The following is a 27,081-nucleotide window of genomic DNA, read 5'->3' as shown; positions in this document are numbered from 1 at the left end:
GCAAAACTGAGCAGAAGGTACAAAGATTCCCCATAAGCTCCCTACTGCCACCACCCACATGCACAGTCTCCCCACTCTCAGTGGCCGCCACTCGAGAGCACATTTGTTACAGTCAGTGAACCGCGGACACCCCCTCAGCACCCAGGGCTCACTCTCGGTGCTGTGCATTCTGTGGGTTTGGCCATATGTACCCACTATTACAGAGTACTTCCTCTGCACTAAAAATCCTCCACGCTCTGCCTACTCACCTCCACTCCCTCCAGCCCCTGGCAGCCATGAATCTTTTTACCGACTCCATACTTTTGTCTTTTCCAGAATGTGACATAGTTGGAATCACACAGTATGTAGCCTTTTCAAACTGCCCTCTTTCATTTAGTGAGCTGTTTTTTTTAGCATGATTAACTGTACACTTGTTCAGTGACCCTCTTGACTATTCAACTAACTTAACTAGCTGAACACCCACAGTGTACCTTCAGAAACGTAAGTGTTCCTTGCCTACAGCAGGCACCTCAGGGGATTACTATGTGTTTCAAATACGATGATGAACGCAAAAGTATGCTGGAAAGTGTAGACGTCACAGGACCTCCGGGACTATCATTATAATTAACTTTAATAATGATACCAGAAAGACACTTATCAAGATCTGTACTACCTCTCATATTAAAGATTACAGTCCACGCAGTCTCATCAAGTTAAACGATCTGACTTTATACCTCAAGGCACATCTCTACTCTGTAAGACAGTGAACTTTCTTTCAACATGGACAGCGGCAGTTCTGAGTGTGCTTGTAAAAGGTCCTGACTCTACCAGGGGGATGACAGCCTCTCTGCAGACACGCTGGGCTCCGAGACCGTGCAGGGCATCTTCTCCTAGAACACCTCTTCCTGTCCCACCGTGCTCACAGGTGAGCCATGAGCCCATTCAAAGGCAGGTCTCATTGTTAAACCTAATTGTTTATCACTTCAGCTTTCGGTAAGCTAAGAACAGTGTTACTCTTCTGCATGTTATATTTTTATAGAAGAGGGCGGCAGGAACGAAATGAGTGTTAAGAAGCAGGCGTTCTGGGTTAACTAGTCAACCTGCACATCTTGGTAGAAAAGACTCAAAATTCCAAAGATGTATTATTTCCTTCGGGCTCCGGCAAGCATTTTCTCTGCCATTAGATTTGTGGAATCAACAAGTATTTATCAACTCTTGATTATTCACTAGATAATTATAAATATTAGCCTGATGATAATTCAAGAATTCCTTCGAGGTTTATTAACTACTATCTAGTCTTTGGAATCTTGAAAAATTATTATATACAAATGTAGCTTAAAATTTCTCTAAGCTAAGTGATCTTCTTAATGGGAAATGCTGGTACAAAAATGCTGCTGGAGAGAAGATATTTTGCTGAGTAACATAAAATAATCAAATTCCAACCACAAGCCAATTATCTATGTTTAACATTTGGTTTTTTGTGTATGAAATTCCTTATTATTTTTAGCTACTAAGGAATAGGTTCTTAAATTTCCTAAAATAAACTTACCCAGTCTTAATTCAATAAAGTATTAGCAACAGGAATTCCTAACCTGAACTGGCTGTAACTTAACTGCAACAGTGAAATGCTCTTAAAAGTAGTGATGGTTGGGATAATTATGTAACAAATTAAAGAATCAAAGTTAATCAGAACAACATCCCCTCAAAAAACAAGTGTTTATTTTGTGATGTAATTAATTCTCCATATTTTCAAGCACGGCTCCATCTTGGCTTATGGCAAGCATGATAAACCTCTGTGTCCTTTCCCTCTAATGGGACAATGTTTATTTAACATGTATTATTTATTCACTGCTGCCTGACTAGGCTGCCCTATGCCACCTAGGTTTCCCTTCTTCACCTGAAATACCACTACCATTAAAAGAAATGGTCCTTGGACGAGGAGGGAAGAAGGATAAAAATATCTGGTGAATAAACAACTCTCTACTTAATATGGACCCTTTCTCTACCCATTTCAGTTTAAAGTGGTCCAAAATCCTAAAGGGAGAACACAGACCCGCCACTTCCTCACCTCTTCCCCAACAAGGGGGCTCCAACCTCATTTTGAGGCCAGCATACTTAGCTGGTCTGCTTTAAAAGTCTACAGAGTTCTTGCAGAAAGGATATTGTTCATTTGACAGCAGTCACGAGAGGCAGACCCAGAGACAGGCTCTCCCCGCTTCGTTGCTGTGCGGTTGTAAGTAACGGGACAGAGGCAGGCTGCTCCTGCCCGGCAAGACAGCCCCTGACGTTCACCAGGTGCAAACGGCTCATGACATCTGCGCATTTACTCTCGGGATAGCCTAATGCAGGGAGATGTTCTGTTCTTCCCTTTTTTCAAGAAACTCTAGCTCAGAGTGGTACCAGATGGCACTGCTAGGACAGTTTCTTTATTTCCAAGCTTCTTATAATAACACATCTTTTTGAGTGAACCAGGAGAGCTACCTGACTTCATGGTGGTCCCCTGACACCTGCTACTCTGATGCCACAGACAGTGGTCATGCCCCAAGCACGTGCAGCACCAGCAGTAAGAACAAGTGTGGGATCCAGTGAGAAGACGTTGACCCCGGGGAAGGCTGAGAAGTGTGAGCGTGCAGAGAGATGAGGATGCCAAGCAGGGATTCACACCAAGGTCTCCCCTGTTTCTGGTCCTGCCTCCTCACAGCCTCCCTTTCTCACTCTGAGGACTGGAACCTAGGCAGAGCAACAGAACAGTCAAGCCTGGATGATTTAAGCTTCCATATGCCAGTGACGCTGCATGAGTGTATAAACAGCAGCTGCCATCCGTTGGCGTCACAAGACACGCACGCATCTAACAGCAAGATGGCGGCTGCTGCGTCTGCAGACAGCAGCACACACTTGGCTCTGTTTGCAGACACAGGGAGGGACTCATGAATAAGCAAGTGAAGGTGGTAAGACTGAAATGTGACCCTCCCCAAGACAGCCCTGTAGGAGTAAGGGGCGGGCAGAGTAAGAAGCTGTAAAGAGCGGGAACTCAGTCCACTCACGCCCACTGCTCCCCCAAATGCAAGACGAGATCAGGGAAGCCTTTGCTTTTCATTTACTCAGATGCTCGCTTAGACATGCCTCTGACTCTGAGCTGTCTTGGTTTTATGGAGTCCAGCACTTTTTTTTTTAGGTGTAACTTAGAATAGGATGAACAAGTCTGAAGCGAGGGTGTAACTTGATGGTAACATATATACATAGCTGTGTGAGAACACAGTAGGCAGTAGTTTTTCCAGTGGTCATGTGTGGATGTGAGAGTTGGACCGTAAAGAAAGCTGAGCACCGAAGAAAAGAAATCAATCCTGAATATTCATTGGAAGGACTGAGGTTGAAGCTGAAGCTCCAATACTTTGGCCACCTGATGTGAAGAGCTGACTCGCTGGAAAAGACCCTGGTGGTAGGAAAGACTGAGGGCAGGAAGAAAAGGGGACGACAGAGGATGAGATGGCTGGACGGCATCATCCACTCAATGGGCATGGGGTTGAGCAAACTTCAAGAGACAGTGAAGGACAAGGAAGCCTGGTAACGAATGCTGCAGTCCATGGGGTCACAAAGAGTTGGACACGACTGAGCAACGGAGCCATAACAATAAAAGGAGACGGGAGCGGGAAAGGATGAGATGGTTGGATGGCATCATCAACTCAATGGACATGAGTTTGAGCAAACTGCAGGAGATGGTGAAGGACAAGGAAGCCTGGCTGCAGTCACGGGGTTGCAAAGAGTCGGGCACGACTTAGTGCCTGAACAACAAGGAAAGCTGTGTAATGACCGCCAGGTGGTGCCCTCCTGCCCCTCCCACTTGGCATCCCCCGAGCCCCCATCTCCAGGCTGGTCTCCATTCTGCCTTTTGCCACTATAGGTTAATTTTACTTTTGCTAAGTTTTGTACCTCACATAGTTGGAATACAGTAATATTCTTTGTTGGTCTTTTTTTTAATTTCTGTGATTCGTTCACGTTTTTGAGTGTATTAAAATTTGCCCTCTTCCATCACTGGGCAGTGTTCCACTGTATGAGCATGACGCAAGTTATGTGCCTGCTGCACTGCTGTTAGGTGGGCACCTGTCTTCCTCATGGATGGCAACACCTAGCTGGACAAACCCACGAATTGTGTGCTGTATTGCCTTTCTTGTATCTTTGGAATCTACACAGTCGGACTGACTCAAAGCTTCCTTGAATGATTTTCAGGACTAATCTACTGTCTAACAGAACCTGCTCTAAGAAAATACATTGCAGAGTGGTCTTGGTGGTGTTCCTGAGGTGCCCAGGAAGGACTTCTGAGGAATACTTTGAGGGCTGGTCAAACATAATGTATACTACACTGAGGTTTCAATGGGAGGCTAACATGGAGATAATGAAATAACTACAACAGACAACTCGGAAAGAAGGAGCTCTGTAAACATTCAATGGAAGAGAAACCTGGGTATAAAACACAGGTCTGCCTGGCGTGACTCACCACCTCTTCGGCCTGTACCTTCTCCTCTCCCCTGACAACACCTTTTTCAGCACCAGAGAGGGACAGTTCTAAACAAAACATTTTCCAGGTTGGTGCTTCTGGGAGCACCAGGATTTTTCCTTTCCAAATCTCTCTAGGTGGTTACATGCGTGCTAAGTCGCCTCAGTTGCGTCTGACTCTGTGCGACCCTATGAGTTGCAGCCCATCAGGTTCCTCTGTCCATGGGATTCTCCAGGCAAGAGTACTGGAGTGGGTTGCCGTGCTCTCCTCCAGGGGATCTTCCTGATCCAGAGACTGAACCCACATCTCTTACGTCTACCTGCACTGGCAGGGGGGTTCTTTACCACTAGCACCACCTGGGAAGCCCTTTCTAGATGGTTCAGTTCAGTCGCTCAGTCGTGTCCGACTCTTTGCGACCCCATGAATCGCAGCACGCCAGGCCTCCCTGTCCATCACCAACTCCCGGAGTTCACTGAGACTCACGTCCATCAAGTCAGTGATACCATCCAGCCATCTCATCCTCGGTCATCCCCTTCTCCTCCTGCCCCCAATCCCTCCCAGCATCAGAGTCTTTTCCAATGAGTCAGCTCTTCGCATATATGATACAGTCATCATTGTGAAAATCCATTAGTTATACTTTCTGCACCCTGGCGCCTATCAGCTCCTCTCTGGGTAAGGGTGGGCTGATTTTGCTTTTGAGGAGTTATGGGGACCATGGAGACCACAGCAATGGGGCCATCATATGCCCAGAGCTGCTTCCCTGAGTTGGCCAGAGAAGAGCGAGTGGCCGTGGGGAGAAGGATTGAGATGAGGGTTCACACCCTCGTGCTGAGTTGACCACTGTCATTTCCAGGATGTCTCCAAGGCTAGCATGGACTTTCCCCTCAAAGCCAATCACACTCCAGAAGACCAGTGGTTTAGAGGTTCAGGAACAATTAAAAGAGGTCTGCACATACCACCTGAGTGCTGGGATGCAGGGTAGGCAATTTCAAAAAAATCTTCACTTAAGTTCTAACTTTGACGCCCATAAGCCAAAGTGCTCCTACAGTCTCTCCAGGAGAAGGCCAAGATTCCAGCAGAAGCAACTCATAATTTGATTCCCAAAGAACAGCCAAAACTCCAATGTAGGTCCTTTTGCTGAGGGGACTCAACAAAGATGCTAAGCCACAAAGTTTAAGCTGGCATGTGGACCATGTTAATTTGAAACCAGATTTCTACAACTGAGGGAAGCCTTCAAGAATTCACCACCACTGATAAAATTAAACCAGCTGGTGGGAGTCAAGACCAAATCACAGCAGTGACCACAAGGATTTTTGGTTAAAAAATGGGGATAAGATGACTCATAATTTGATTGAAACAAACAAATGAACTCTAACAATAGGAAAATTTCTGCTGCTGTTCCCTTCTTCCTGGGTGAACCCTCTGCACTCATCCCCACTTTCTGTGTGAGCCCTTGTCCCTCATCCCCACTTCTTACACTCTCCACCTCATTCCTACTTCCTAGTTCCCCTCTGCCCCTTATTCTCACTTCCCATTTGCCCCTCACCCCTCATTCCACTTCCTGTGTGAGCCCTCACCCCTGAGCCTCATTTCCTGTGTGAATTCTCACCCTCTCATTCCCACTTGCCCCTTACTCCTCGTCCCTACTTCCTGTCTGAGCCCTCAGCCCTCATCCCCACTTCCTGTCTGAGCCCTCAGCCCTCATTCCCACTTCCTGCCTGAGTCCTCCTGTCTCACCCCCACCACTTGTGTAAGCCCTCACCCCTCATTCACACTTGTTTGCCTCTTTACCCCCTGTCCCCACTTGCTTCTTGTTTCCACTGATTAGTCAACAAGAAGTGGATCTTAACGGACTTGTGTGAATGCATGTCATGAGGCTCTGGAAAAGACAAGGCACGTTGTCATATACTATTCCTCCCAAAGCACTGGCTCATACAAATATCCGACCATGAAGCAGAGTGAGTCAGCCATTCTATGGTGGCCCAAAGTGACGCTGTGGACCCTTATCTCATTGATAGAGAAATATCTCTTGAAATTATTATTATTTTTCTTTCAAGTTGTGAGTAAAAATTCAAGCATGCAGAAGAAAAAGTCGATTCTGAATGACATGCTTTTTATAACTCGTGGCAGTGGAGCGAAAGGGGATAGGAATTTTCCACTAGCTTCCATTGGAATAGACACACATGCAAAGTCATAGGGTTAGGGAGAGGGGGCAGACCTACAGAACTGAAACTAATTATGGGAAAATGATTCAAGTCCCTTGTACTTTTACCACAAGCATTTGAAGAATCACACTGAAAATTTATTTCCCAAATTGCTTTGGTGTTCAAGTAAATTTGGCGTCTCTGTATGCTATAAAACTCGTTCAACTTTGAACAAGTGAGGATGGCAAGCATGCAAACTATAAATTACATGCAGAAATGAACCACAGTACTTTTGTGAAACTGGCAGAGTCTGTACTTCCACTGCACCAGCAAAAACAGATCGGCCCGAGGCAGCTGAGCTGCGCCACAGAACACACTCGTGCTGTGCTAGGAACGTTTCCCCTCAAGAGCTCTCCGCTTGTAAAAGTCATTCGCCTGAAGGGACACCGTGCCCAGCAAGACTTTGCAAGAAGCGTGGCTGTTTTTCCTAATGGTTTTTAAAGTTGGGAAGATATTCAACTATACTTCTTAATGAAGATCTTACATGATATACTGGTTCTTTTACTGGTTTTCCAGTAAACATAATCAAATCATAGAGGTAGCGATTAAAGGTAATATCTGGATTGGGGGAAGGGAAGGAAGAGGGTGGACTGAACTTACCCCCTACCAAATGCAAGGTCCTATATAAGATGTTCTAAAACTCAAGTGACCCCAATTATTTATGGAATATGTCTGGCTAGCACTGCCCATCTTCTCAAACTGTGGAATCAGACTGGACACCATCACCCCCATTTCAAGTTCCATGCTGATTTTTGTACAGTACTTGCTTTTTAACAATAGCAACCACCAAAATTCTAGCTTTACTGAATGGTACAATCTAATAGTGATGAAACTGAGCTCCTTTGAGCTACTATTTCTTCCAGTAACCGACAGATGTTAAATATTGTGGGACTGCCCTTGAATATGTAAACTATCTCCAGAGTTTTAGGAGTTTGTTGCAGGTACCCAGGGTGGCTTGGTACACAGTTTGGGAACCCTGATTCATTTGTCCCATTTAATTTTCAGACTAACATAGCACAAAGGGCACTTATTACCAGTGATAAATCTGAGGTTAAACAAATTGACCTGATGGCTAGTGGGCAGCTGAGCTAGGATTCACACCCAGGTATGTCTGAGTCCCCAAATCTGATCTATAAGGATGACCCACAAATGGCTTCAACAATCACACATATAACTTGTTTCCAACCTGAATCCAACAATAACTAAAATACTTTATTCCAGGTTTTATAATGCTGCTCAAAAGCCAGAGCCACTGGGAATTGGAATACCTCAAAATATGATTAAATTCAATAGATCAGTTCATTTATTTTACTTTTCTCAAAGCAATTTTGTATTCTCGTCAATGGATAGCACAGCTAGTCAAAGGAGAAATCATTTTCTTGCTACACTTGATGCACTGAAATCCATCAAAATGCAACCCATGACTCAGACATTTATTTATTTATTATATATTTTTAGACTAATGGGAACTGCATGAATTCTTTCTTGGTCTTCCAAGAGCAAATGCCTTTTATGCCTGATCCGGAAAGAATCAAGTTTCAGAATGTTAAATTACTAATTTACCTAACTGAATGCTTTTAACCCTCTATCTACAGCTCTCTGCAGACAGTCACTTTAAAACCACTTTTCCCAAGTTCATTTCGTTAAGTGGTCTAACCGGATGAAAGCTGCAGGCAGAGGTAAATAAAATCACTCATAGTATCGAGGGCCATAATGTCATGGTAAAATTCATCAAACATTTTGTTTTTAATATCTTTCCTTTAAAAATGTTTTCATTCGGGTCTAAAACACAGGAAGTGTATAAAATGTACTAAGCTTAAATTCACAGCTTCACAATTCCTTAAAATATGAATTTACTTGTGTAACTAGCAGAGGGATCAAGATATAAAACATTCCCCGCACCCAGAAGGGTCCCTCATGCTGCTTTCTCATTGATAACGCCTCCTACTCTCTCCTAAACACTTGCCCACCAGAAGTCATTATTTCGAGTTTTGTCACCATCAGTAGTTTGGTCTGTTTTAAAACTTGATATAAATCAGATCATATAGTAAGTACTCTTCTGTGTGGGTTTCTTTTGCTTCACAGACTGCTTGTGACAGCATTTAATTTTACCAGCAATCTGGTAAGTTATTAAAAAAAAAAAACTGAGTTGTAGTGGACTAATACATCAAACAAGTCCCAAGGAACCATATTTATAAGTCAAAATAATAATTCTGTTGCGGACAGGAAGCAGCAAAAAGTGCTCATCAAGGAATGTCATTTAGCAGTTTCAATTTGGTATCTTATACTTGGTCACAAAACATTTCAAATTCTCATGATTTGAGAAGTTATATAGCCAGTCAGTTTATGACACCCTAAGGGTGTCTTTATTTAAATGGATTCCTTCTTGAAGTGAAATTTCATTCCACAATTTCTTTAGAATATAAGTACTTAATCATGTAGGAATATTGTGCATTTAAAACTTCATTTCAAGTGATAACATTTTCATTTTATGGCCAAATTTTGCATCTCTATTATTACTTAAGCATTGGAGGGAAAGTAGTGAAAGAATGACATGCTCCTGAAACAAAGGATTGAAATAAACTCCCCTCTAAAAATGAGTCAGAAACAACAGCATTCCTAGAACCGGTATTTTTTAGAGAGATGTTTGATACAACATGTATTTTGTAGCAAGACACACTCTTATTTTGGGTCTGGAGGCCGTGGAAGACATAATTAGAAGCTCGCTGATTTGTCCAAGGTCATAATCACTATCTGCAGTTCTTGGTGGAGTTTCTTTCCTTGGGGAAGACTGCAGCTGTCCACAGTCCTGAGGGTCTGGGAGCCGCAGTCAGAAGGGGGACGTGTGTCAAGTCTCCCTGTGGCCTCACGAAGTGAACCGCAGTGCCAGCAGCGTGAGCAGACATTTCAGTGGTTAACAGTACATACTTTGGCAAATACTTGATACATTTCTTATCAAATTTCAGAGCAAGAAATGAATTATAATTAGTAAATAAAAAACAACAACATACTATTCTATTTGCCCCCTAGCCTGGGCACTGAATATTGCTCTGCTTTCGTTGCATTGCTTTTGATTAAGAAAAAAAAATTTTTTTTAATGTTGATCAGGTTTAAAATAAGTTGTTAAAATGCTTTAAAAATTCATTACTGCTTTAGAGATTAATCTGAAAAACAAAGCCTAATTAAACAAATAATTTGTATTTCTAGTGTGAGTTTAAAAAAAGATTTGCTTACCTGTAGGTTGCTTCGCTTCTGCAAAGCACAGGCAAGTAAGTATGTGATTTCCTAAAGTATGTGCACACAGGCCACTGAATTATGTAAAGAAATATAAAAATATGAAAGCTTTTATAGCTTTTAACCCTTGAGAGGACTTAACCAGCGGTCAAATTAGAGATAATCTAATCTATTAGAAGAGGTAAACTTTTCCTCCTTAATGGTCCAGAAAAGCAAGAGCTTTGGCTGCTATAAAATCATAAAATTCAGGAAGCTGCAGCTATAACTTTATGAACATTAAGAGCAAAATGAAGGGAACATAGTTGTTTAAATATTTCCCAGCTTCGTTACTGCAGCAACTGTGAGCAGAGCATGACGCTGAAAGACAGCCATCAGCTCCTCCCCGCCACAGACAAGGCACAGTCACACACACTCCGCTCAGAGAGGCGTCAATCAGTGGAGATGGTATGCAAATAAATGTATGTTGAATCTATTTATTCAAATCCATTGTAAAGTAGATAGAATGGTGTTTGGGCAAGAGAATAGGAACGGTTCAGAAGAGAGCTATCATGTGTACCGAGAAAACACAGTTAAGAACATGTTCCTGCTGATGGTGGGTCAGTAGTACATCTCAAATACAAGGGAGGGAATACTTGATCGCTAAGCTTTCATGCAAATTAATCCAGTGTATTTTGGGCACCTTCCAAAACTGTCCTGGAACTCTCTCTGTTGGAATTCCCTACACCTTTTGGTCTGCTAGCAGAGGAGATAAAGCAGCAGAAAGGCTTGGCTGGGGTCTGTGGGGTCTGTTCTGGTGCGCGCCTCTCAGCGGGGCATGCGGGGCTGGGTTCTAAGATTCTCAAGCATTCCCATCTGCATTCCCCCCACCTCCTTCTTTTAAAGAAACAACACAAGCTTCCTGCCTTCCTTATAAAGAGCTAGTTTGTCTTGAAGGTATCTTCTAGACAAAAATCATTTAAATTCCTTTAGACTTTCCCCTTTCATAGCCGTCTAGCATAGTAATTATGGCGGTGCACATTTATTTCATGTTAAAAAACAAAAGCCTGTTGCAAAGATGATCTCTCTAGAAAGCTACCCAGGAGTTTTGCAAACCCACATGATACAGAAAGAGCAGAAAGTAAACAGATAAGACACAAGTAACATTCGCAATCTGAATACTTCCTCCCAGAAGTGAAAAGTAATACTGCTAACGGCTTAGTACCAACATTTTCAGGGGTGGACAGGTACACCAGTGCAGTGATAGGAGTCTCAGAAGGGGCACTGGGTCTCCAGGGATTTTTCACTCCAATACCAGCTAGCACTGGGATGCAGGTTCTAGAATCCTCACTCATATTCTGGTGAGTTCAACAATGTCCCTGATTTCCAAAGTCTTCCTCCCCATACGGCGTCTAAAGGTCTGTCACCCACAGACAGGTGACAATGGGTGGATATATCTGCATCTACATTCATCTCCACATGTGAGGATGTGTTTATATTGATAAATATACATGTTCATGAATATATATATATATATAATGTTTCAAAGGTTCTGCCTGCCATAGAAAGACACTGAAATACTGACTCACTTCACTTTTTTCTTGGTGCATCATAATTTTCAAAGGCAAGAGTGTTTTAGAATCATTGAAAAACAAATCCCTAGTATGTGTGTGCTCGGTCAGTCAGTCGTGCGTAACTCTTTGGGACCCCATGTACTGAAGCACTCCAGGATTCCCCATCTTTCAATATCTCCCGGAGTTTGCACAAACTCATGTCCATTGAGTTAATGAGGTCATCCAACCGTCTCATCCTCTGTCATCCCCTTCTTCCCCTGCTCTCAATCTTTCCTAGCATCTCCTAGCATCAGGGTCTTTTCCAATGAGTCAGCTCTTCCCACTGGTGACCAAAGTCATTGGAGCTTCAGCATTAGTCCTTCCAATAGTGTTCAGGGTTGATTTTCTTTAGGATTAACTGATTTGATCTCCTTGCAGTCCAAGGGATTCTCAAGAGTCTTCTCCAACACCACAGTTTCAAAACATCAATTCTTCAGCACTCAGCTTTCTTTATGGTCCAACTCTCACGTCTGTTCCTGACTACTGGAAAAACCATAGCTTTCACTAGACGGACCTCTGTCAGCAAAGTGATGGCTCTGCTTTTTAATACACTGTCCAGGTGTTTTTCATAGCTCTTCTTTCAAGGAGTAAGAGTCAACTTCATGGCTGCCACTGCCCCCAGTGATTCTGGAGCCCAAGGAAATAACACCTGTCACTGTTTCCACGTTCTCCCCTTCTATTTGCCATGAAGTGATGGGACCAGACACTATGATCTTAGTTTTGTGAAAGTTGAATTTTAAGCCGAGACTCTCCTCTCTCATCCTCATCAAGTTCCTCTTCAGTTTCTGCCTTTAGAGTGGTATCTTCAAATCTCTTTCCCAGAGCTGAATTTCAATGAATTTCCCACTGTAATAATCAACAATTCCTTTTACAAAGGAGAGAATAGTTGTATGTTCTCTTTGCATCTCTGTAGGAAGCATCACTTGCATCTCCCAGGCTGAGAACAAAAGAGCCCAGGAACCAGAAACCAGACCAAAGCTGGCAGGAGTCGGCAGGCCGTCTTGTGTGTGGTCGAGCACTTGCTGAGGTCAGAGCGAAGTTCCCTGACTGCTCGGGCCTGTCGAGCTCCTGCTTGATCTTCCGCACATGGTGATCGTGGCCTCAGTTTGGTCTCTGGCCCCAGCCTTTCTCTAACCTGTTAGCAACACTGCCCTTTTCGAAGGGCTGCTTCCACGACAGCTGTTTCCTCCGCAGCACCACCAAGCCACAGAAGTCAGGGCTGCAACCCCACAATCCCACACGACCTGGGCCTCGAGCCCCTCACCTGCGTCACAGGGTCCACAGGCCTTGGGGAGGCACGTGAGTGCTCCTCCCGGGGTTTCTGCTCTGTGAGTGAGGCCTGGAGGTGCCCCCATTACCAGGGACCACTCTGGAGGCCTCGGCTGGTTCTCTGGCCCCACCCTGTCCAGGCAGTCCCCCAGGGAGCAGTCAGTGGGCATTAGTCCCACAGATCCAGCTTCCTGCTGGACCTCCAGCGCATCCTCGGGGCCCCTGCGGTGCAACCTGCAGCGGGATGGGAGTGCTTAATCCAGGTGGAAAGGTCTGAAATGCATTTCCTGGGGGCCCTCAGAAGAGCCTGGGGGCTTCTCACCAGGGGCCGCTGTGGTGTTCGAGGGAGTCCACATGTGTGAACCAGCTTACTCTGTCTGGCTTCCCTGGCCTGTACCCCCAGATGGGTCCCTGAGGCCTTTTCCTAAGAGAACTACCTGCCGGTGTGCTTGTCTCGGGCTCTGCTTTGGGGAAACTCAAGCCAAGGTAGCTTGAGAATCAAAGCTCATTAAAGAAATATATGCATAGGTGTATGTGTGTATGTAAGAAAGCATTCTGTAGCTGTTACTGCTGTGACTATTCTTGCTGTTTATGAGTGTACATATGACCTTACAGGATCTGCTACATATTATTTGCTCCATGACCAACAAGTATCTGCAAGGTGCTGTGAGCCAGGGCTCTGGCAGATATTTGGGTAAATATGTATGTATCTTCAAAGTCCTCTTAAAGCTGCATCTTCTGTAAAAGGTGACCCCTTTTCCCATATGAAATGTCCAAACGAATTTATGTTGTTATACCAACCTCGTTATGCTTGCATATATTTAAAAAAGGGATGCTATTGATGAAAAACTGCCTTTCTATTGGTAGGAAATGACTGGAATATTTGGAAGGGAAAAATACATTTTCTCTTTAGAATTTGGACTGATGGTAAGGGTAACACAGAAGAGGCAAAGAGACAGTATATCTAAGCTAAACAGTGAAAAGGAACACAAAGTGACACCCACAATAAAAGCAAAGACATAGGAACCCAGATACACTGGGGCACTCAGATGGTTACAACTTTATCTGTCCCAGGAGGAGGGGGACAAGTTGTGAACCTCAGTTCAGCAGCAACTGGTGCCCGTGGCTCTGCTCCTTACCGTGTCTTGCAGTTTACAGGCAGCACCAAGCACACTTTTAGTCTCTTTATACTAGTAAAAATAGGAACAGGGTTATCTAAAAACAGGATCAGCAGAATGTCACTCATAAATGACAAACAGAAAAAAGTGGAAAAGGCCAGAACAAAAGAGTTATAGGTAGGAAGTGCTCGAATGATCCTCCGTGGCATGGGTCCACGTGGTTATTTTGGTGGCTGCAGGCAGGTTTGTTTATCAACTGCCCAGAAGGCCTGTGCTGCAGGGCCCCGCCGCCCTGATATCCAGTCTGCTGGAACTGGAGGAGGGCAGAGAGGGAGACTTCTGGAGCTGATGGAAGGCAAGTGGCTTTGATGTGGGCTCTTCTGGGAGACATGGATTCAAGTGTGGCATTGATACGAAGAGGACTCAAAAAGACTCCCTAGCTCACGGGGCATTTGAACATTGTCTCTGAAGGGTGGGGCTGTTCCTTCACCCCCAGTTCCCTGCAAGGTTTGAGGCGACAAAGGTTTGCCTAAGACCCATATCCCCCAGCCTCTCCCCTTTAACCTCTGCTGAGGACACAACTGCTTGGCCAGTAAGATCTCCAGATCTTACAAAGCAAAATAAAACAAGCCTTATAAGGGGGGAGAGGAAAGCCCAGCTTTGCCACTTCTCTGTCTGAAGACCTTGAAAGATGTTTTGGTTTCCTCATGACAGGGAACCAAGAACATTAGGTCAGAAGCCTTCCAAACAGAATACCCCTGGATTTAACACTCTTGCATTCAAGTTTTCAAACTAATTATAGGAGTAAATGTTCTGCTCGTTGTCACTAGGGCATATGGCTGGAGAGTGATCACAGGATTTCTGTATCCCAAGCGAACAAGAATGCAGACCTGCAGTGTGAGGAGATTTAAACAGCAACGAGACAGAAATGAAATGTTTTCAACATCAAATCACAACATGCAAGCATGTGAGGCTCTTTGAAGAGAGCGTGCCGTGGTGTAGGGGCTGACTGCAGGAAGGGAAAGGCCTTCTGCAAAGATGACACAGGTCGGAAGGATGAAGGAGGTGGGAGGGATAAAGCAGCCTCCGTGTCTGGTGCCTCTACGAGGCAGGTGTGCGCAGGGAGTGAGGTGTGGAGATTACGGAGCACAGGTCAGGAAGGGTGTGTGCTGCACATCAGCTCAGAGGCCCAGGTGCCGCGGAGCGCAGGAGCTGCAGGGGGAAGGAGCCTGCAGTAAGCGCTGACTCTCAGGTCGTGGGGCCAGAATCAGGGGCTGCACGGCAATCTAGAAGACAGAGGAGGGCACACCTTGGGTAAGAAGAAGGGATCAAGTCAGAGGGATTACCAAGGGAGGAAGAGCATCCTTTTGGATGGGAAAGAGAGAACAGCTAAAGTATCTTGTTTCTAAGTTGAAGTGCTACAGAATAAAATGTTTCCAAGAAAACCTCAAGTTGTTTGTTAATTGCCTAGGGAGATTAGGTCGTCCAGATGGGCAAAACCTAGTGAACTAAAGGGCATCATCAGGACATGGAGCTCTGTTTAAATAGAAGTGATCAGACGTCCCTTGTGGCTCAGTGGGAAAGAACCTACCTGCCAATGCAGGTGACGTGGGTTCAATCCCAGGTCCAGGAAGATCGCATGCGCCACGGAGCAACTAAGGCCCCGCGCCACAGCCACAGATCCCATACGCCAGCTACTGATCCCACGCACCATGGAGCAACTAAGGCCCCGCACCACAGCCACGGATCCCACACACCACAGCCACGGATCCCACGCACCACAGCCATGGATCCCATGCGCCAGTTACTGATCCCACGCACCACGGAGCAACTAAGGCCCTGCGCCACAGCCACTGATCCCATGCGCCAGTTGCTGATCCCACACACCACAGCCATGGATCCTGCGCGCCACAGCCACTGAAGCCTGTGCCCCTAGAGCCTGCGCTCCACAACAGAGAAGCCCCGCAATGAGAAGCCCTCGCACCACCACTTGAGAGTCGTTCCTGCTTGCCGCAACTAGAGAAAGCCTGCACAAAGCAAAGGAGACCCAGTGCAGCCAAAAGTAGATAAATTTAAAAAAACAGTAGTGATGAGCAACATCAAAATCTCAAAGTTAGGGATGGGCTTTGTACACTATCCATGCATTCTTTTCCCCAGCCAATTTCAAGATTACTTTCCTTTTGGTTCAAAAAAAAAAATGATAATCTTGGTGAGAAGGAAGAGAGCCAGGAAAACATTTTGGTGTGTAATCAATCTGCCAGAGTTGCTTCGAAAATGGGCTTATTTTTCCTGTCAAATCAGATCTTTCCAAATGTTGGGGGAGCAATGAAAAACCTCTGGACATATTTCACGTTAAAACAATACATATATGTCTATGTTTTGCTAAAATATTTTCCTCTGGCTGCTTGAACTTCGATGTGTTGCCAACTTTTAAAAGATGTTGTTTGGAGTGCAACTCTTTTACAAATAAAAAATAATATCAAGCAAAAAATCTACACAGCTTATAATCACAGCAATAGCCTTACAATGTTAATTCGAGTGTGGGTAATCCATATGAATCCAAAGGAAAGAGAAACAGCTCAAGGACCCATACTTGGAAGCGTGTTTGGACCACCGATTAAAACGAGGACATGATGAATGTCCACGCAGTCCTTTCTAGTTTGTAATGGGAACCTTTCCGAGGTGCTTGGACCTACAAATCAGAACTGCTGCCTAATAATGTTCAGACATGAGGGCAACGTCAAACATCCCTGCAAAATATGAGTGCATGAAGCCACCCATGTGAAGCGAGAAAGAACCCTGTCCCTCCCTCGGGAGGCTCGAGTGTCTTGAAACTGTTTTGGTAAGAGCAGCTGAGCGCACACGGCGAGAGCGGGAAACGCTGCGGGCTGCCAGTGGGAGGAGAGATCTCACTTGCCCCATGTTCTTTCTCGTACGAAGACTTCCTTATATTAAGAGTGCAATTTCACTGGGCCGATTTCAGTTATTTCTGGGCTAAAGTTGAAGGCAATTAAACAGAGGGGATACTAAACAGAAAGATGTATTGGGGCAATAAACTAGAAAATAACTAATCCATCAACATCAAGAGATGGGAATTTTTAAAACACAGCTGTCGGCGTGGATTAACCAAACTGCTTCATTCCTAGATCTGGTCTTATGCTGATTTAGGGAAAGGCTTCATTAAATGGGAAATTTTCACACTGTATAATGAACATTCAGAGTCTTTCTCACTAAAAATTACTACTAGTCTTCGGAGTGAAAAAGATTCTTTTGTCATGATGCTCCCAGGAGATAGAAATCATCAGTGGTAATCTTCACATCTAGGCTTTTCTGTGAGTAAAAATGACCCCTTCGGCTTCCTTAACTGCACGGTAGGTGGTCTCCCTCTCTTTTCTAAGGCCCTGAGAATCTTGGACATTGAAAGGCAGGCTCACATTAGTTTTGGAACATACCACTCTGGCTGTTAAAAGGCAGAAAGTGGGGTGTGGCCTCTGGGTTGAACTACCAGTCTGCCCCAGAGTCCAGAAGTGCCCATGTGAGTGAGAATGGTACCTGGGTCCGTGGAAAGAGGTGAGCACAGCAGCTGAGACGTGGGAGCAACCAATAAGCGTCAGCTAGACTTTAGTTATTAGAGTTACTGTGGCTGTTGCTGTTACTTTTGTTCTGGGGAGTAACTATATGCTTTTAAAATTTACATTAAAAAAATTTTTTTTACAGTGTTGTGTTGGTTTCCTCCATACAACAGTGCAAATCAGTCACGATTATACCTGCATCTCCTCCCTCCACCCCGCCGTTCGAGCCCTGCAGTCATCACAGAGCCAGACTGGGCTCCCTGTCCCGCGCGGCAACTTCTCAGCAGCTACATTTCACACGTGACAGTGCATGTATGCTGACGCAACGCTCTCCATTCGTCCCACTCTCTCTCCCCCTGTGCCCACAAGTCCATTTTCTACATCTGCATCTCTATTCCTTCCCTGCAAATAGGTTCACCAATAACATTTCCCTAGATTCCATATGTATATGCAGTAATATACTGTATTTATTTTTCTGACTTACTTTACTATGTACAATAGGCTCTGGGTTCATTTCACCTCACTAGAACTGACTGACATTCTTTCTCTGTAGCGGCCGGGAAATATTCCGTTATATATATGTGTACAGCTGTCATGTTGCCCTTTTCTCTTATAACCTTAATTTCACTGTGTCAAGTGTGAAAGCACAAAACTTGTTGAGAATCAAAAAAGAATCTAAGACTGAGTATTCCTGCTTTCCTCTTCTCCCAAAGATTTCAGGTGGTTAGCAGTTGGGTCAGTATCATATAGAATTTTGCTTTATACAGTTGCATATATTATATATATAAAAATGAATGATGTAGGTATACACTATATAGACATGTATAAACACGTATATAGATCTGTAATTTTCCCTCTAACATACACTGATATGTATGCTTTTACACGAGATGTGCACACCTCATACACAGACTTTGTCATCGTAGAAAAGCTGAAAAATAGTGACTTAAAAAGCATTTATATCCTATTGTTTTCAAGCTTACAGAAAGATATGGCCATAAAGTTAAGAAATTTTTTTTTTAAATTTAGGTCTTTTATGTCTTTTGAAGTTCTTGAATCTAATTTTAAATTGCAACTTGACTTTCAAATATCGAGTTGTAAACAAGCCTCTCGTGTCTCTTGCTGACTGTCACCACGTTTGACTCGTTAGTTCTAGAGTCAGGGTGGGGGACGATCAAGGATCCATTTTCCCCTTCTAGTTATGTGATTTAGAATGACGGGAGATAGAACTGCTTCTCTTTAGCTCTTAACTACAGAAACCAATGAGAAGATTAAGACTTCTTTCTACTAGTTTGTAAATTACTACTTCAGCATATGGACTTAAACCAAACTCCAGCTTGAGTGTATCTTTAATAGTTCCAAATTTCCCAGAATATGTCTTTCTAAATATTATCTTTGTTGGGTGTTAAGAGTAACTAAGACAACTCTTCTGGATGATTTACATAGCTTTAACTTTAACCTCAAAAATTCCATTATTCCCAGGGTAGTGGAGGAAGGGGGGGAATGAGAGGCAGGCAGAAAGGGGCGGGGGAGGAGAAATTACAAACTTCTATCCATGAGTTATTTTAGATCATTATTTAAATTGTAAAAGTTACAATTTTTAAAAGGCGAGGGAGATAAAAAAGGCAAGAATAAATTAAGAAAGACTATAGACCTTTCGGCACAATGCCTTTAAAAATATAGCTTAATTAATCCTTGAAACGTTCCTCTTGACCAAACCGAAACCCTATTATATATATGAGGACTCTGTGGTTCTCTGAAAGCCGAGCAGCCTACCTAGAGTTCACAGAAAATGGAGGAACAGTTGTGCACAGACTCCTCACATGTACCTGGCTGGTCTGCATTTGTATTTAACTGTGCATTTTAACTGCCAAAGACATAGGCATCTAGGCCATGGCAGTGAGTGAGCTTCCCGACGCTCTTGCACACAAGCGAATGGTAAAAGGAGCTGGCCCACCCACAGTCCACAGCAACTCAAGGCAGGAGAACCCTCCTGACAGTCCCGCGAGATGAGCAGACGAGCATATGATTAAGTCTGCCTGATCGGGAAAATGACGAAACCGTGGAAAACCACAGGGAAAACCACAGAGAAACTTAACAGGTCTAATGTGTGATGAACGCAGTAAGAGAGGGAAGTTGGTGGGGAGAGTGGTCTTTATGGAGTGTGGCCCTGAGTTACCCAGAAAACCCAAAGGTGTGTCCTTCCTCATGCTCTAGCTTAAGTGTCTTCTAAAGCCTGTATTTCAAGAAACCACAGTCCAGAACATGCTAGAAAGTGATGCTTCCTTATACCAAATTTTCATTTTCTGCGTCACAGGAATGCAACACACTGAAATCCCGTGGCCCTACCTGCCCGATGGCAGGTCGCCTGCCCGCCTCTGAGCTGTGGTCTCACCACCGGGTGGACTTCTTGGGCTGCCTAAACAGTCTGTCTCCCACACATGCTGTTACTGAGCTGCTGGATTTTGAGTGAATATAAAATCATGCTGTTTTTTATTGCTGGTGATAAAAAAATAAAAGCAAGATTTCCCCATATCAGAGCAAGGCGCACGTCTTCCAAGAGATGTTTTAAAAGGCAGGGAAATGAATTAGGAATACAATGTCTGATCATTTGACCAATGACTGTGTTTCTGATGCTTGCTCTTTTCTAGCTTGAGAATTACATCCAGGACAACATGAAGAAAGAGATGGTGGAGATACAACAGAACGCAGTGCAGAACCAGACCGCTGTGATGATAGAAATAGGGACCAACCTGCTCAATCAAACTGCAGAGCAGACCCGGAAGTTAACAGATGTTGAAGCCCAAGTAAGTAGGGGAACAGGGAACCCAGAGTGGCCCAGACTGACAAAAACTAGCACAAAATCGTTCCCTAATGACACGAGGGAGAAGCAGGGAAAGCTCCAACAAGCAGAAGAAAGGATGACTTGATAAGCAGTTAAGAATTTGTGTCTAGATAGAAATTAAAACCAGGAAATATATATTTTTAATACTGACATTAAATTACGTTTATTCTACTGAGGACATTCAGACCAGTTTCACATTATTCACAGTTGCTACAAGATAAGAGCGCCATTGTCTTACTGGTGCTTTCTGGACTCTAGACGAACTTTTCAGTTCTGAGCCCTTAACGTTTTTGTGTACTTGAGGCATGAAGAGCAGAGGCAGAGTGCTGGAAATTTTGTTCTTAACCCCATCTCTCGAGTTACGGTGAAACCTAAGTCTCATAGAACTGCCAAAACAATCTGTGGTGTGAGTTTATACAATTTGTGGTGTGAGTTTATAGAGAAGGAAGCAAAGGGAAGAGTAAGAAGCAGCAGCTGAGGCTCAGAGAGGGCTTAGCTTTCAGCCCAAAGACCTGAGTTCCATGACTAACCCGATGAATGAGTCGGAGCGAGGCACCAGCTTTCCACAGGCCTCCGAGGTGGTGACTCTGAACTGGAGAGCTGGCCAGTTCCCTGTGAGCTTTAAGGTTCTATGAGCCATCAATTAATGGTAGGAAAGAAGAATATGAACTATGAAAATATTAGAAGAATAACAGCAAAACAATAGAATGAAGTTCGTCTGGAGCCATGCTGGATGGCCCGCCACAGGTGACCCAATAGAATGACTCCCGGTGGGCAAACAGTGCTGTGGGGGGAATCTATGGAGAAGCTCCAAGTTCAAGATTCACCACTGGTAAGACGGCCTGCTGGGTTCTAATCCTGACTTCTTTATAGGCTTATGAGGTGTACCTTCCTACCATGAGTTATAAGCGATGCTAAAAAAAAAAAAAAAAAAAAGTAGATTTAACTGAAAACGGTTCCCATGACATATTATTCCTGTATAATTTTATGATTCATGTGCTCCTTAAGCTAAAGAACCAAGACACACCCAGCATCAGCCAGGAGGCGATAAGGGAGAAGTGAAATCATGAGCCTTCCAATCGAGGCAGCCCATGTTGAGAAGGGCGCTGGTGTTCTCCCATCGCTGCCCCGAGAACCGCTGGACAAGCAGAGAGACAGCAAGGGAGGGGCAGGAGAAGAAAAGATTCTTAGCTGAGTACAGAATAAGACATTCTTTGCTTATCAAATATCTCCACAATATCAGAATAGTAAATACAGACATTTTATACAATGGATCACAAGGTATTCAAAATTCTTAAAGGTAAATTAAAATCTAACAAGTTAAGACACAAACATCTAGAAGTAAATGTATAAATATACCCATGGTCAACTATTCAAACAGATTAGTAATATTTGAATCACACGCCCACCTTCTGAGAATACAACTGATGAACCATCAAGCCCTCCAGAAAACAGTCCTGGGGCCTCCCTGGTGGCACAGTGGGTAAGAATCTGCCTGCCAATGCGGGGGCCGAGTTCAATCCCTGGTCGGGGAAGGTAAGGCTCTGCATGCCCACACGCTGCAGCCACCGGAGACCGCACGCCCGCAGCCTGTGCTCCACCCGAAACAAGAAAAGCCACAGCAGGAAGAAGTCCACACAGGGCAACGAGGAGCCCCTCGTCTCAACCAGAGAAAGCCACGCACAGCCAAGAAGACCCGAATACAATGCTGCTTATGTTTCAGGTGAGAGTAAGAAAAAAGCATCAGATACAAAGCAATAATGGAAACCTTGGCCGTCCTCTGTAAGTTAGACTCACTAGCATTTAATGGGATTTTGTTGAGTCACATGATTTTTTAAAAAAAAATCTATTACAAAACTAGGTGGAAAACAGGAAAATAGGAAGATGGCTGGAAAGAAAACGGCCTCTACTATCTGACTAAACACAATAAGAGGCTGAGCCTAGTCAAAGACATCGAGGGACCAAATTATGCATCAACCTACTCAGGTATCTGGTGGGCAGTGACTGTGTGAAGCTGATTAAATTCAAACATGAAAGGTTCTGATTGATTAGAAGATTCTTCGAGCCTGTCAGCGTGGGAGACTATTAAACCAGACTGTGAGGCCTGAGATCTTAGACACAACAGAAAACCACGAGACCTGGGTAATTTAGAGCCACCTGCAGCTGGAGGCCTTCGGAAAAGTGATGGGCGCTGGTCCTGGATCAGTCAGGACCCAGCGGTCGCCCCTCCCCTGCTGAACTCACTGAGCTCCCTTAGGAGCAAAATCAAAGACGGGTTTCCAATTCCTTCTCTCAATAACCAGTGCACATTGTTGGGGCCCACAGAAGATGTAGGCCCTATCTATATTCGAGGTGTTAGTATCCAGTCACACCTTGGGGCTGGCTGGGGTCTTTACTCATGCACAGAAGAGTCGTCATGGCAGGAAGGCATCCAGCTTTGAAGACCAGGCTGTCCCTAAACCCGTGTGATGGGGCCATGCCAAGGTGTTCATGAATGACACAGACCCCAAGCAAACAATGCTTCTTTCAAGGACCCTCATTCCGGCCAACAATTCTGCCTGACACTTAACACATGACGTCACATCCTGAGTAACCATGACACAGAGGACATGAGTCACCGCGCTCTTCCTGCTAAAATGCAGCCAAAGGCGAAAGAATTCATTCTTGAAGTTGTCGGCACACAATGGAACAGCGATACTGCACGTGGTGTGTGTCAGAAAGGCCCGCAGAGTGAGACCCAGCTCCTGCTCCATGCTGATGCTCTCGTTTCCTGAAGGGCTGACATGACTTTTAAAATAGGAAAAAGAGACATGGAAAAGGAAAGGGAGGGAGACTAAACAAGTGACTACAAATAAGGAAATGCCAGGCTAAAAGCAAGCTGTGCTCTCACAGAATGGAAGCAGGCGGCTCTCAACTCTGCACCGACGCAGGGATGGGGGCAACAGCTGTCTCGAGCGAAGGAGATGCCTCTTTTCATTCATCAACCATTTCTGATATATTAAATATGACCATTTTATGCTCCTGATTACTCCACTGTGTGGAATGACAAAACAGGGCAGAAGAAGAAAATGAACATTATATTATTTGACACCACTCTCCAGAACTATTAAATCCCTTCCAAAATAACATGGCGAAAAAAAATGTTTAGCACACTTAAGCATTCCACCACAACAAACCTTTTCTGAAAATGAAAAATATGTCAAAATAAGATACTTGGGTAAATAAGTAATATTTTATCTATTTTTTCCTATAATTTAGATGACTTTGTATCTAATTAAAAAAAATACTAAGTAGGAATTTTATTTTGTTACATTTAGGTATTAAATCAGACAACAAGACTTGAACTTCAGCTTCTAGAACACTCCCTTTCTACAAACAAATTGGAGAAACAGATTTTGGATCAGACCAGTGAAATAAGCAAACTGCAAGATAAGAACAGGTAATAAAAATATAAAGAGACGTATAATCCAGAATCATATACTTTCTAGATATGAAAGCCTATTTCAAGTGATTATTAACTATAAATAAGCACAGCTTTCAAAATGCCGAATTTCCTACTGTACAGTGCAAGGATCAGGAGTTGATGGGAACGTAGGGAGAGGGTTTGGAGAAAAACACCAAAATGGTATCACCTTCTAAAATAGTCCTTGACCTTTTTTTTTTTTTTTTACCATTCTGGGCCTCTTAAAGATCCTCTTACATGAATCCTCCAAATTTTGCCTCAGGATTTTACATCAATCCACAGAAAACTACTACTGAGGCATTTTGAAATTAACAAGTTCTTTGCCTCTGAGAACTTAGTTCATTTCAACGGAAAATGGTCTACAGCAGGAAAACTACACCTTATTGTAAACCAACGCACATTTCATGATGCAATGTTTATTTTTAAAGCATATGCTAAAGTAAAAACAAAAGTTAATATTAAATACAGTTATGTTAATATCTAAATAAAATGTTTTAAGCTCTCAAAAAAAACCATACAAAAACCAAGATTATGGGTGACCAGCGGGGACTGTTTTCATAGGCTTACTCAGTGGGGACGTAGGAGGGTAATTCTGTTCACATTCCGGGTGTGTGTATCTCCTTGTTTCTAATCAGGACATGCATCTACGACATGTAACAACACACTGTTACACAACTACTAATTCTTCATTCACAGCCAAAAATGATGGCCCACTTACTGTCTTACGACCATTATTTCCTTTCATTGAGAACGAAACGGAAACAATTCTGTCCTGTGGGTAACAGACTAAATCCACTGAAAGTTTTGAAAAGCAAGTCGATTTTTTTTTTGGTAAACTTTTAAGGGTGAAAATTGTTTTACAGTGTTGTACTGGTTTCTGCCATTCAGCGCCACAAATCAGCCACAGTTATACATGGATCACCTCCCTCCCCTCCCGCCAGCCCGGCCCTCTCGTCGTCCCAGGCACCGGCTGGGCTCCTGTGTTATGGCGCACAGCAGCTTCTCGCCAGCCACCGAGCTCACGTGCGACAGTGCACGCACACGTCAGCGCCGCTCTCTCCGTCCGCCCCACTCTCCCCTCTCCCCCACTGTGCCCACTCGCCCATTCTCTATCGGAGTCTCCACTCCTTCACTGCAGATAGCTTCATCGACACCATCTTTTCTCGTTATTCCATAAGTAAGCATTAATACATGATACTTTTCTCTTTCTGACTTACTTCACTCTCTAACAGGCTTGGGGTCACTCACCTCACTAAAACTGACTCAAATTCCGTTCTTTTTTGTCGATGAATAGTATTTCATTGTATATATGTACCACTATCCATTCATCTGTACCAAGTAGATTTTTATTCTAAATATTTTAATGTTTCACATTTCTCTCTTATGAAAAGTAATACAGCCTTATTTAGTGTTCCCCTGAGTGGGACACTCTGGTGCGGGACGTGGTTCCCGCCTTAATTCCTGTGTTAGTATGCTATGGCGCTAAAACGATCACTTACATGTGTCAGTTATGTTACCCAGACAACTACTTTATAAATAGTTTTCAAATGGTATTGCCTTTTGTCTAGATAAGTATGCATCTAATTCTCAATTCAGATACACTGCTTAATACTTTCATTTATCACAATATGCAATTTTTTTTCAGCCTGAACTGCTGTGAAATGCAATCAACAACTTTCACTACATTTTTTAATCATTCATAATTTGATAATTTGATAAAATTCTTTCGTATGTTAAAGCTTTACAATGTATAAAATAGTGACTCCAACCACACAGGAAGCTGCTCTGTTTTCTGATAATTCTTGCTTAAATGATCCTTCACATTCCTCCCTACCCCCCTTAATCCTACAGTTTTCCCCTGGTTAACTGACATTTGACCAGTAGTGTGCTTTTCCAATAATTTCAATCCACTTTTCGTATGAGTTATTTTTACCATCTGATTCACCAGGGAAGCCCCTATTTATGAGTTATTTTCAAACATCACAACATTTTCTCCATAAAACCACTCTGCTGAACAAACATCTCTAACAAACTAAAATCCTACGTCACTTGCAACAGCAGAGCTCCACACCTGAATTGCAAATATCTAACTCAAACCTGGTGGCACAGGGGTAAAGAATCCACCCTGCAATGCAGGAGATGCAAGAGACTCAGGTTCAATTCCTGAGTTGAGAAGATCCCCTGGAGAAAGAAATGGCAACCCACTCCAGTATTCTTGTCTGGAAAACTCCATGGACAGAGGAGCCTGGCAGGTACTGTCCATTGGGTTGCTAAGAGTCAGACATGACAAAGCAACCGAGCGCACACACCTGACTCAGACCGGAGCCACAGAACTGTTTCTGACGACCTGCCATAGTGAGGATACTGAAAGACGTAGCTTTTATCAGCGGACTTACAAAAACCATACATAACGAATCTACACCTGCAGAATAACCTTTTTAGCAGCTGCAGGAATCATATTGTCTTTTAACACAATATAAAATGAAATGGCAATAATGTGTTTCTTTTCTCAACAACTTGAAATAAATAATAAGGTCGTGTTGATGATTTTATAGCGTTCAGTGAGTCTGGTATGCTGTCTTCAGGTTTCTTAACATTTGAGGCTAGCCTAAGACGTGGACTAGCCTAAGGTTTCAGCTGCAGATTTCATCATTACAAAAATTCGTGAATGTGTTGCACATTTGACAGACCATATTTTAAGTTATCTTCAATAGTTCTCACAAAGTGTGATCGCTTTCTTCGTGGAACATGAAGTACTTAATTCTTTTCCAGTGAAGTCAAAGTACTTAACAGCATCAACATCTTCCTGAAAATAACCATGAGATGAAGTTGAAAATTACTATACTTTTTTCATCTTATCATTTCTTTCCTTCTAAAAGTAAATGATTTAGGGGCTACTTACACCAGTTCAATTAAATTACAATTACCGATATATGATTCAGTTGTTACTGAAAAGCATTGTCATTTATGATGTCCCCTTCTGAAGACAGGCAATAAAAACACGTAAAAGAAACATGATTCAGCCTTGATATTTCCCCACATTTCTCAACAGACCATGAATTACGTTAACATAAAGTTACACAGTACCAACGTCCAACTTCTATGCGATGATCGAGCAGCTCATCCTGTGTCAGGAATCCGAGTGAGATGCTAACGAGCAGAGTGTCAGTGACACAGGCGTCCCCACGGCACCGCCCCTCCCCCGCCCACCATCCGCCCACACTGGCCACGGCATTTGCTGCTCTGTGCAAAATTCTTGCTATGAATTTATCCTCATGTCTTATCCCACTTATTTAATTTCCTTTTATTAAAA

General features: G+C 43.6%; 2 protein-coding genes across 13 annotated transcripts in view; one reads left to right on the top strand and one right to left on the bottom strand.

The window, feature by feature from the left end:
- MCPH1 (microcephalin 1) overlaps window positions 1-27,081 on the bottom strand; it is a 230,181-nt gene that overhangs the window by 85,942 nt on the left and 117,158 nt on the right. The window lies entirely within an intron of this gene.
- Window positions 1-27,081, top strand: part of ANGPT2 (angiopoietin 2) — a 58,496-nt gene that overhangs the window by 10,297 nt on the left and 21,118 nt on the right. Inside the window, exons 2-3 of the mRNA XM_069573072.1 lie at window positions 20,112-20,267; window positions 23,623-23,744. Coding sequence (XP_069429173.1) covers window positions 20,112-20,267; window positions 23,623-23,744 — 278 coding nt within the window. The remainder of the gene's footprint in view (window positions 1-20,111; window positions 20,268-23,622; window positions 23,745-27,081) is intronic.

The sequence above is a fragment of the Ovis canadensis genome, chromosome 26 (assembly GCF_042477335.2).
Source record: "Ovis canadensis isolate MfBH-ARS-UI-01 breed Bighorn chromosome 26, ARS-UI_OviCan_v2, whole genome shotgun sequence".
Classification (NCBI taxonomy): Eukaryota; Metazoa; Chordata; class Mammalia; order Artiodactyla; family Bovidae; genus Ovis; species Ovis canadensis.
Note: the sequence above shows the minus strand (reverse complement) of the source record. Positions and strands in the feature narration are given on the sequence as shown.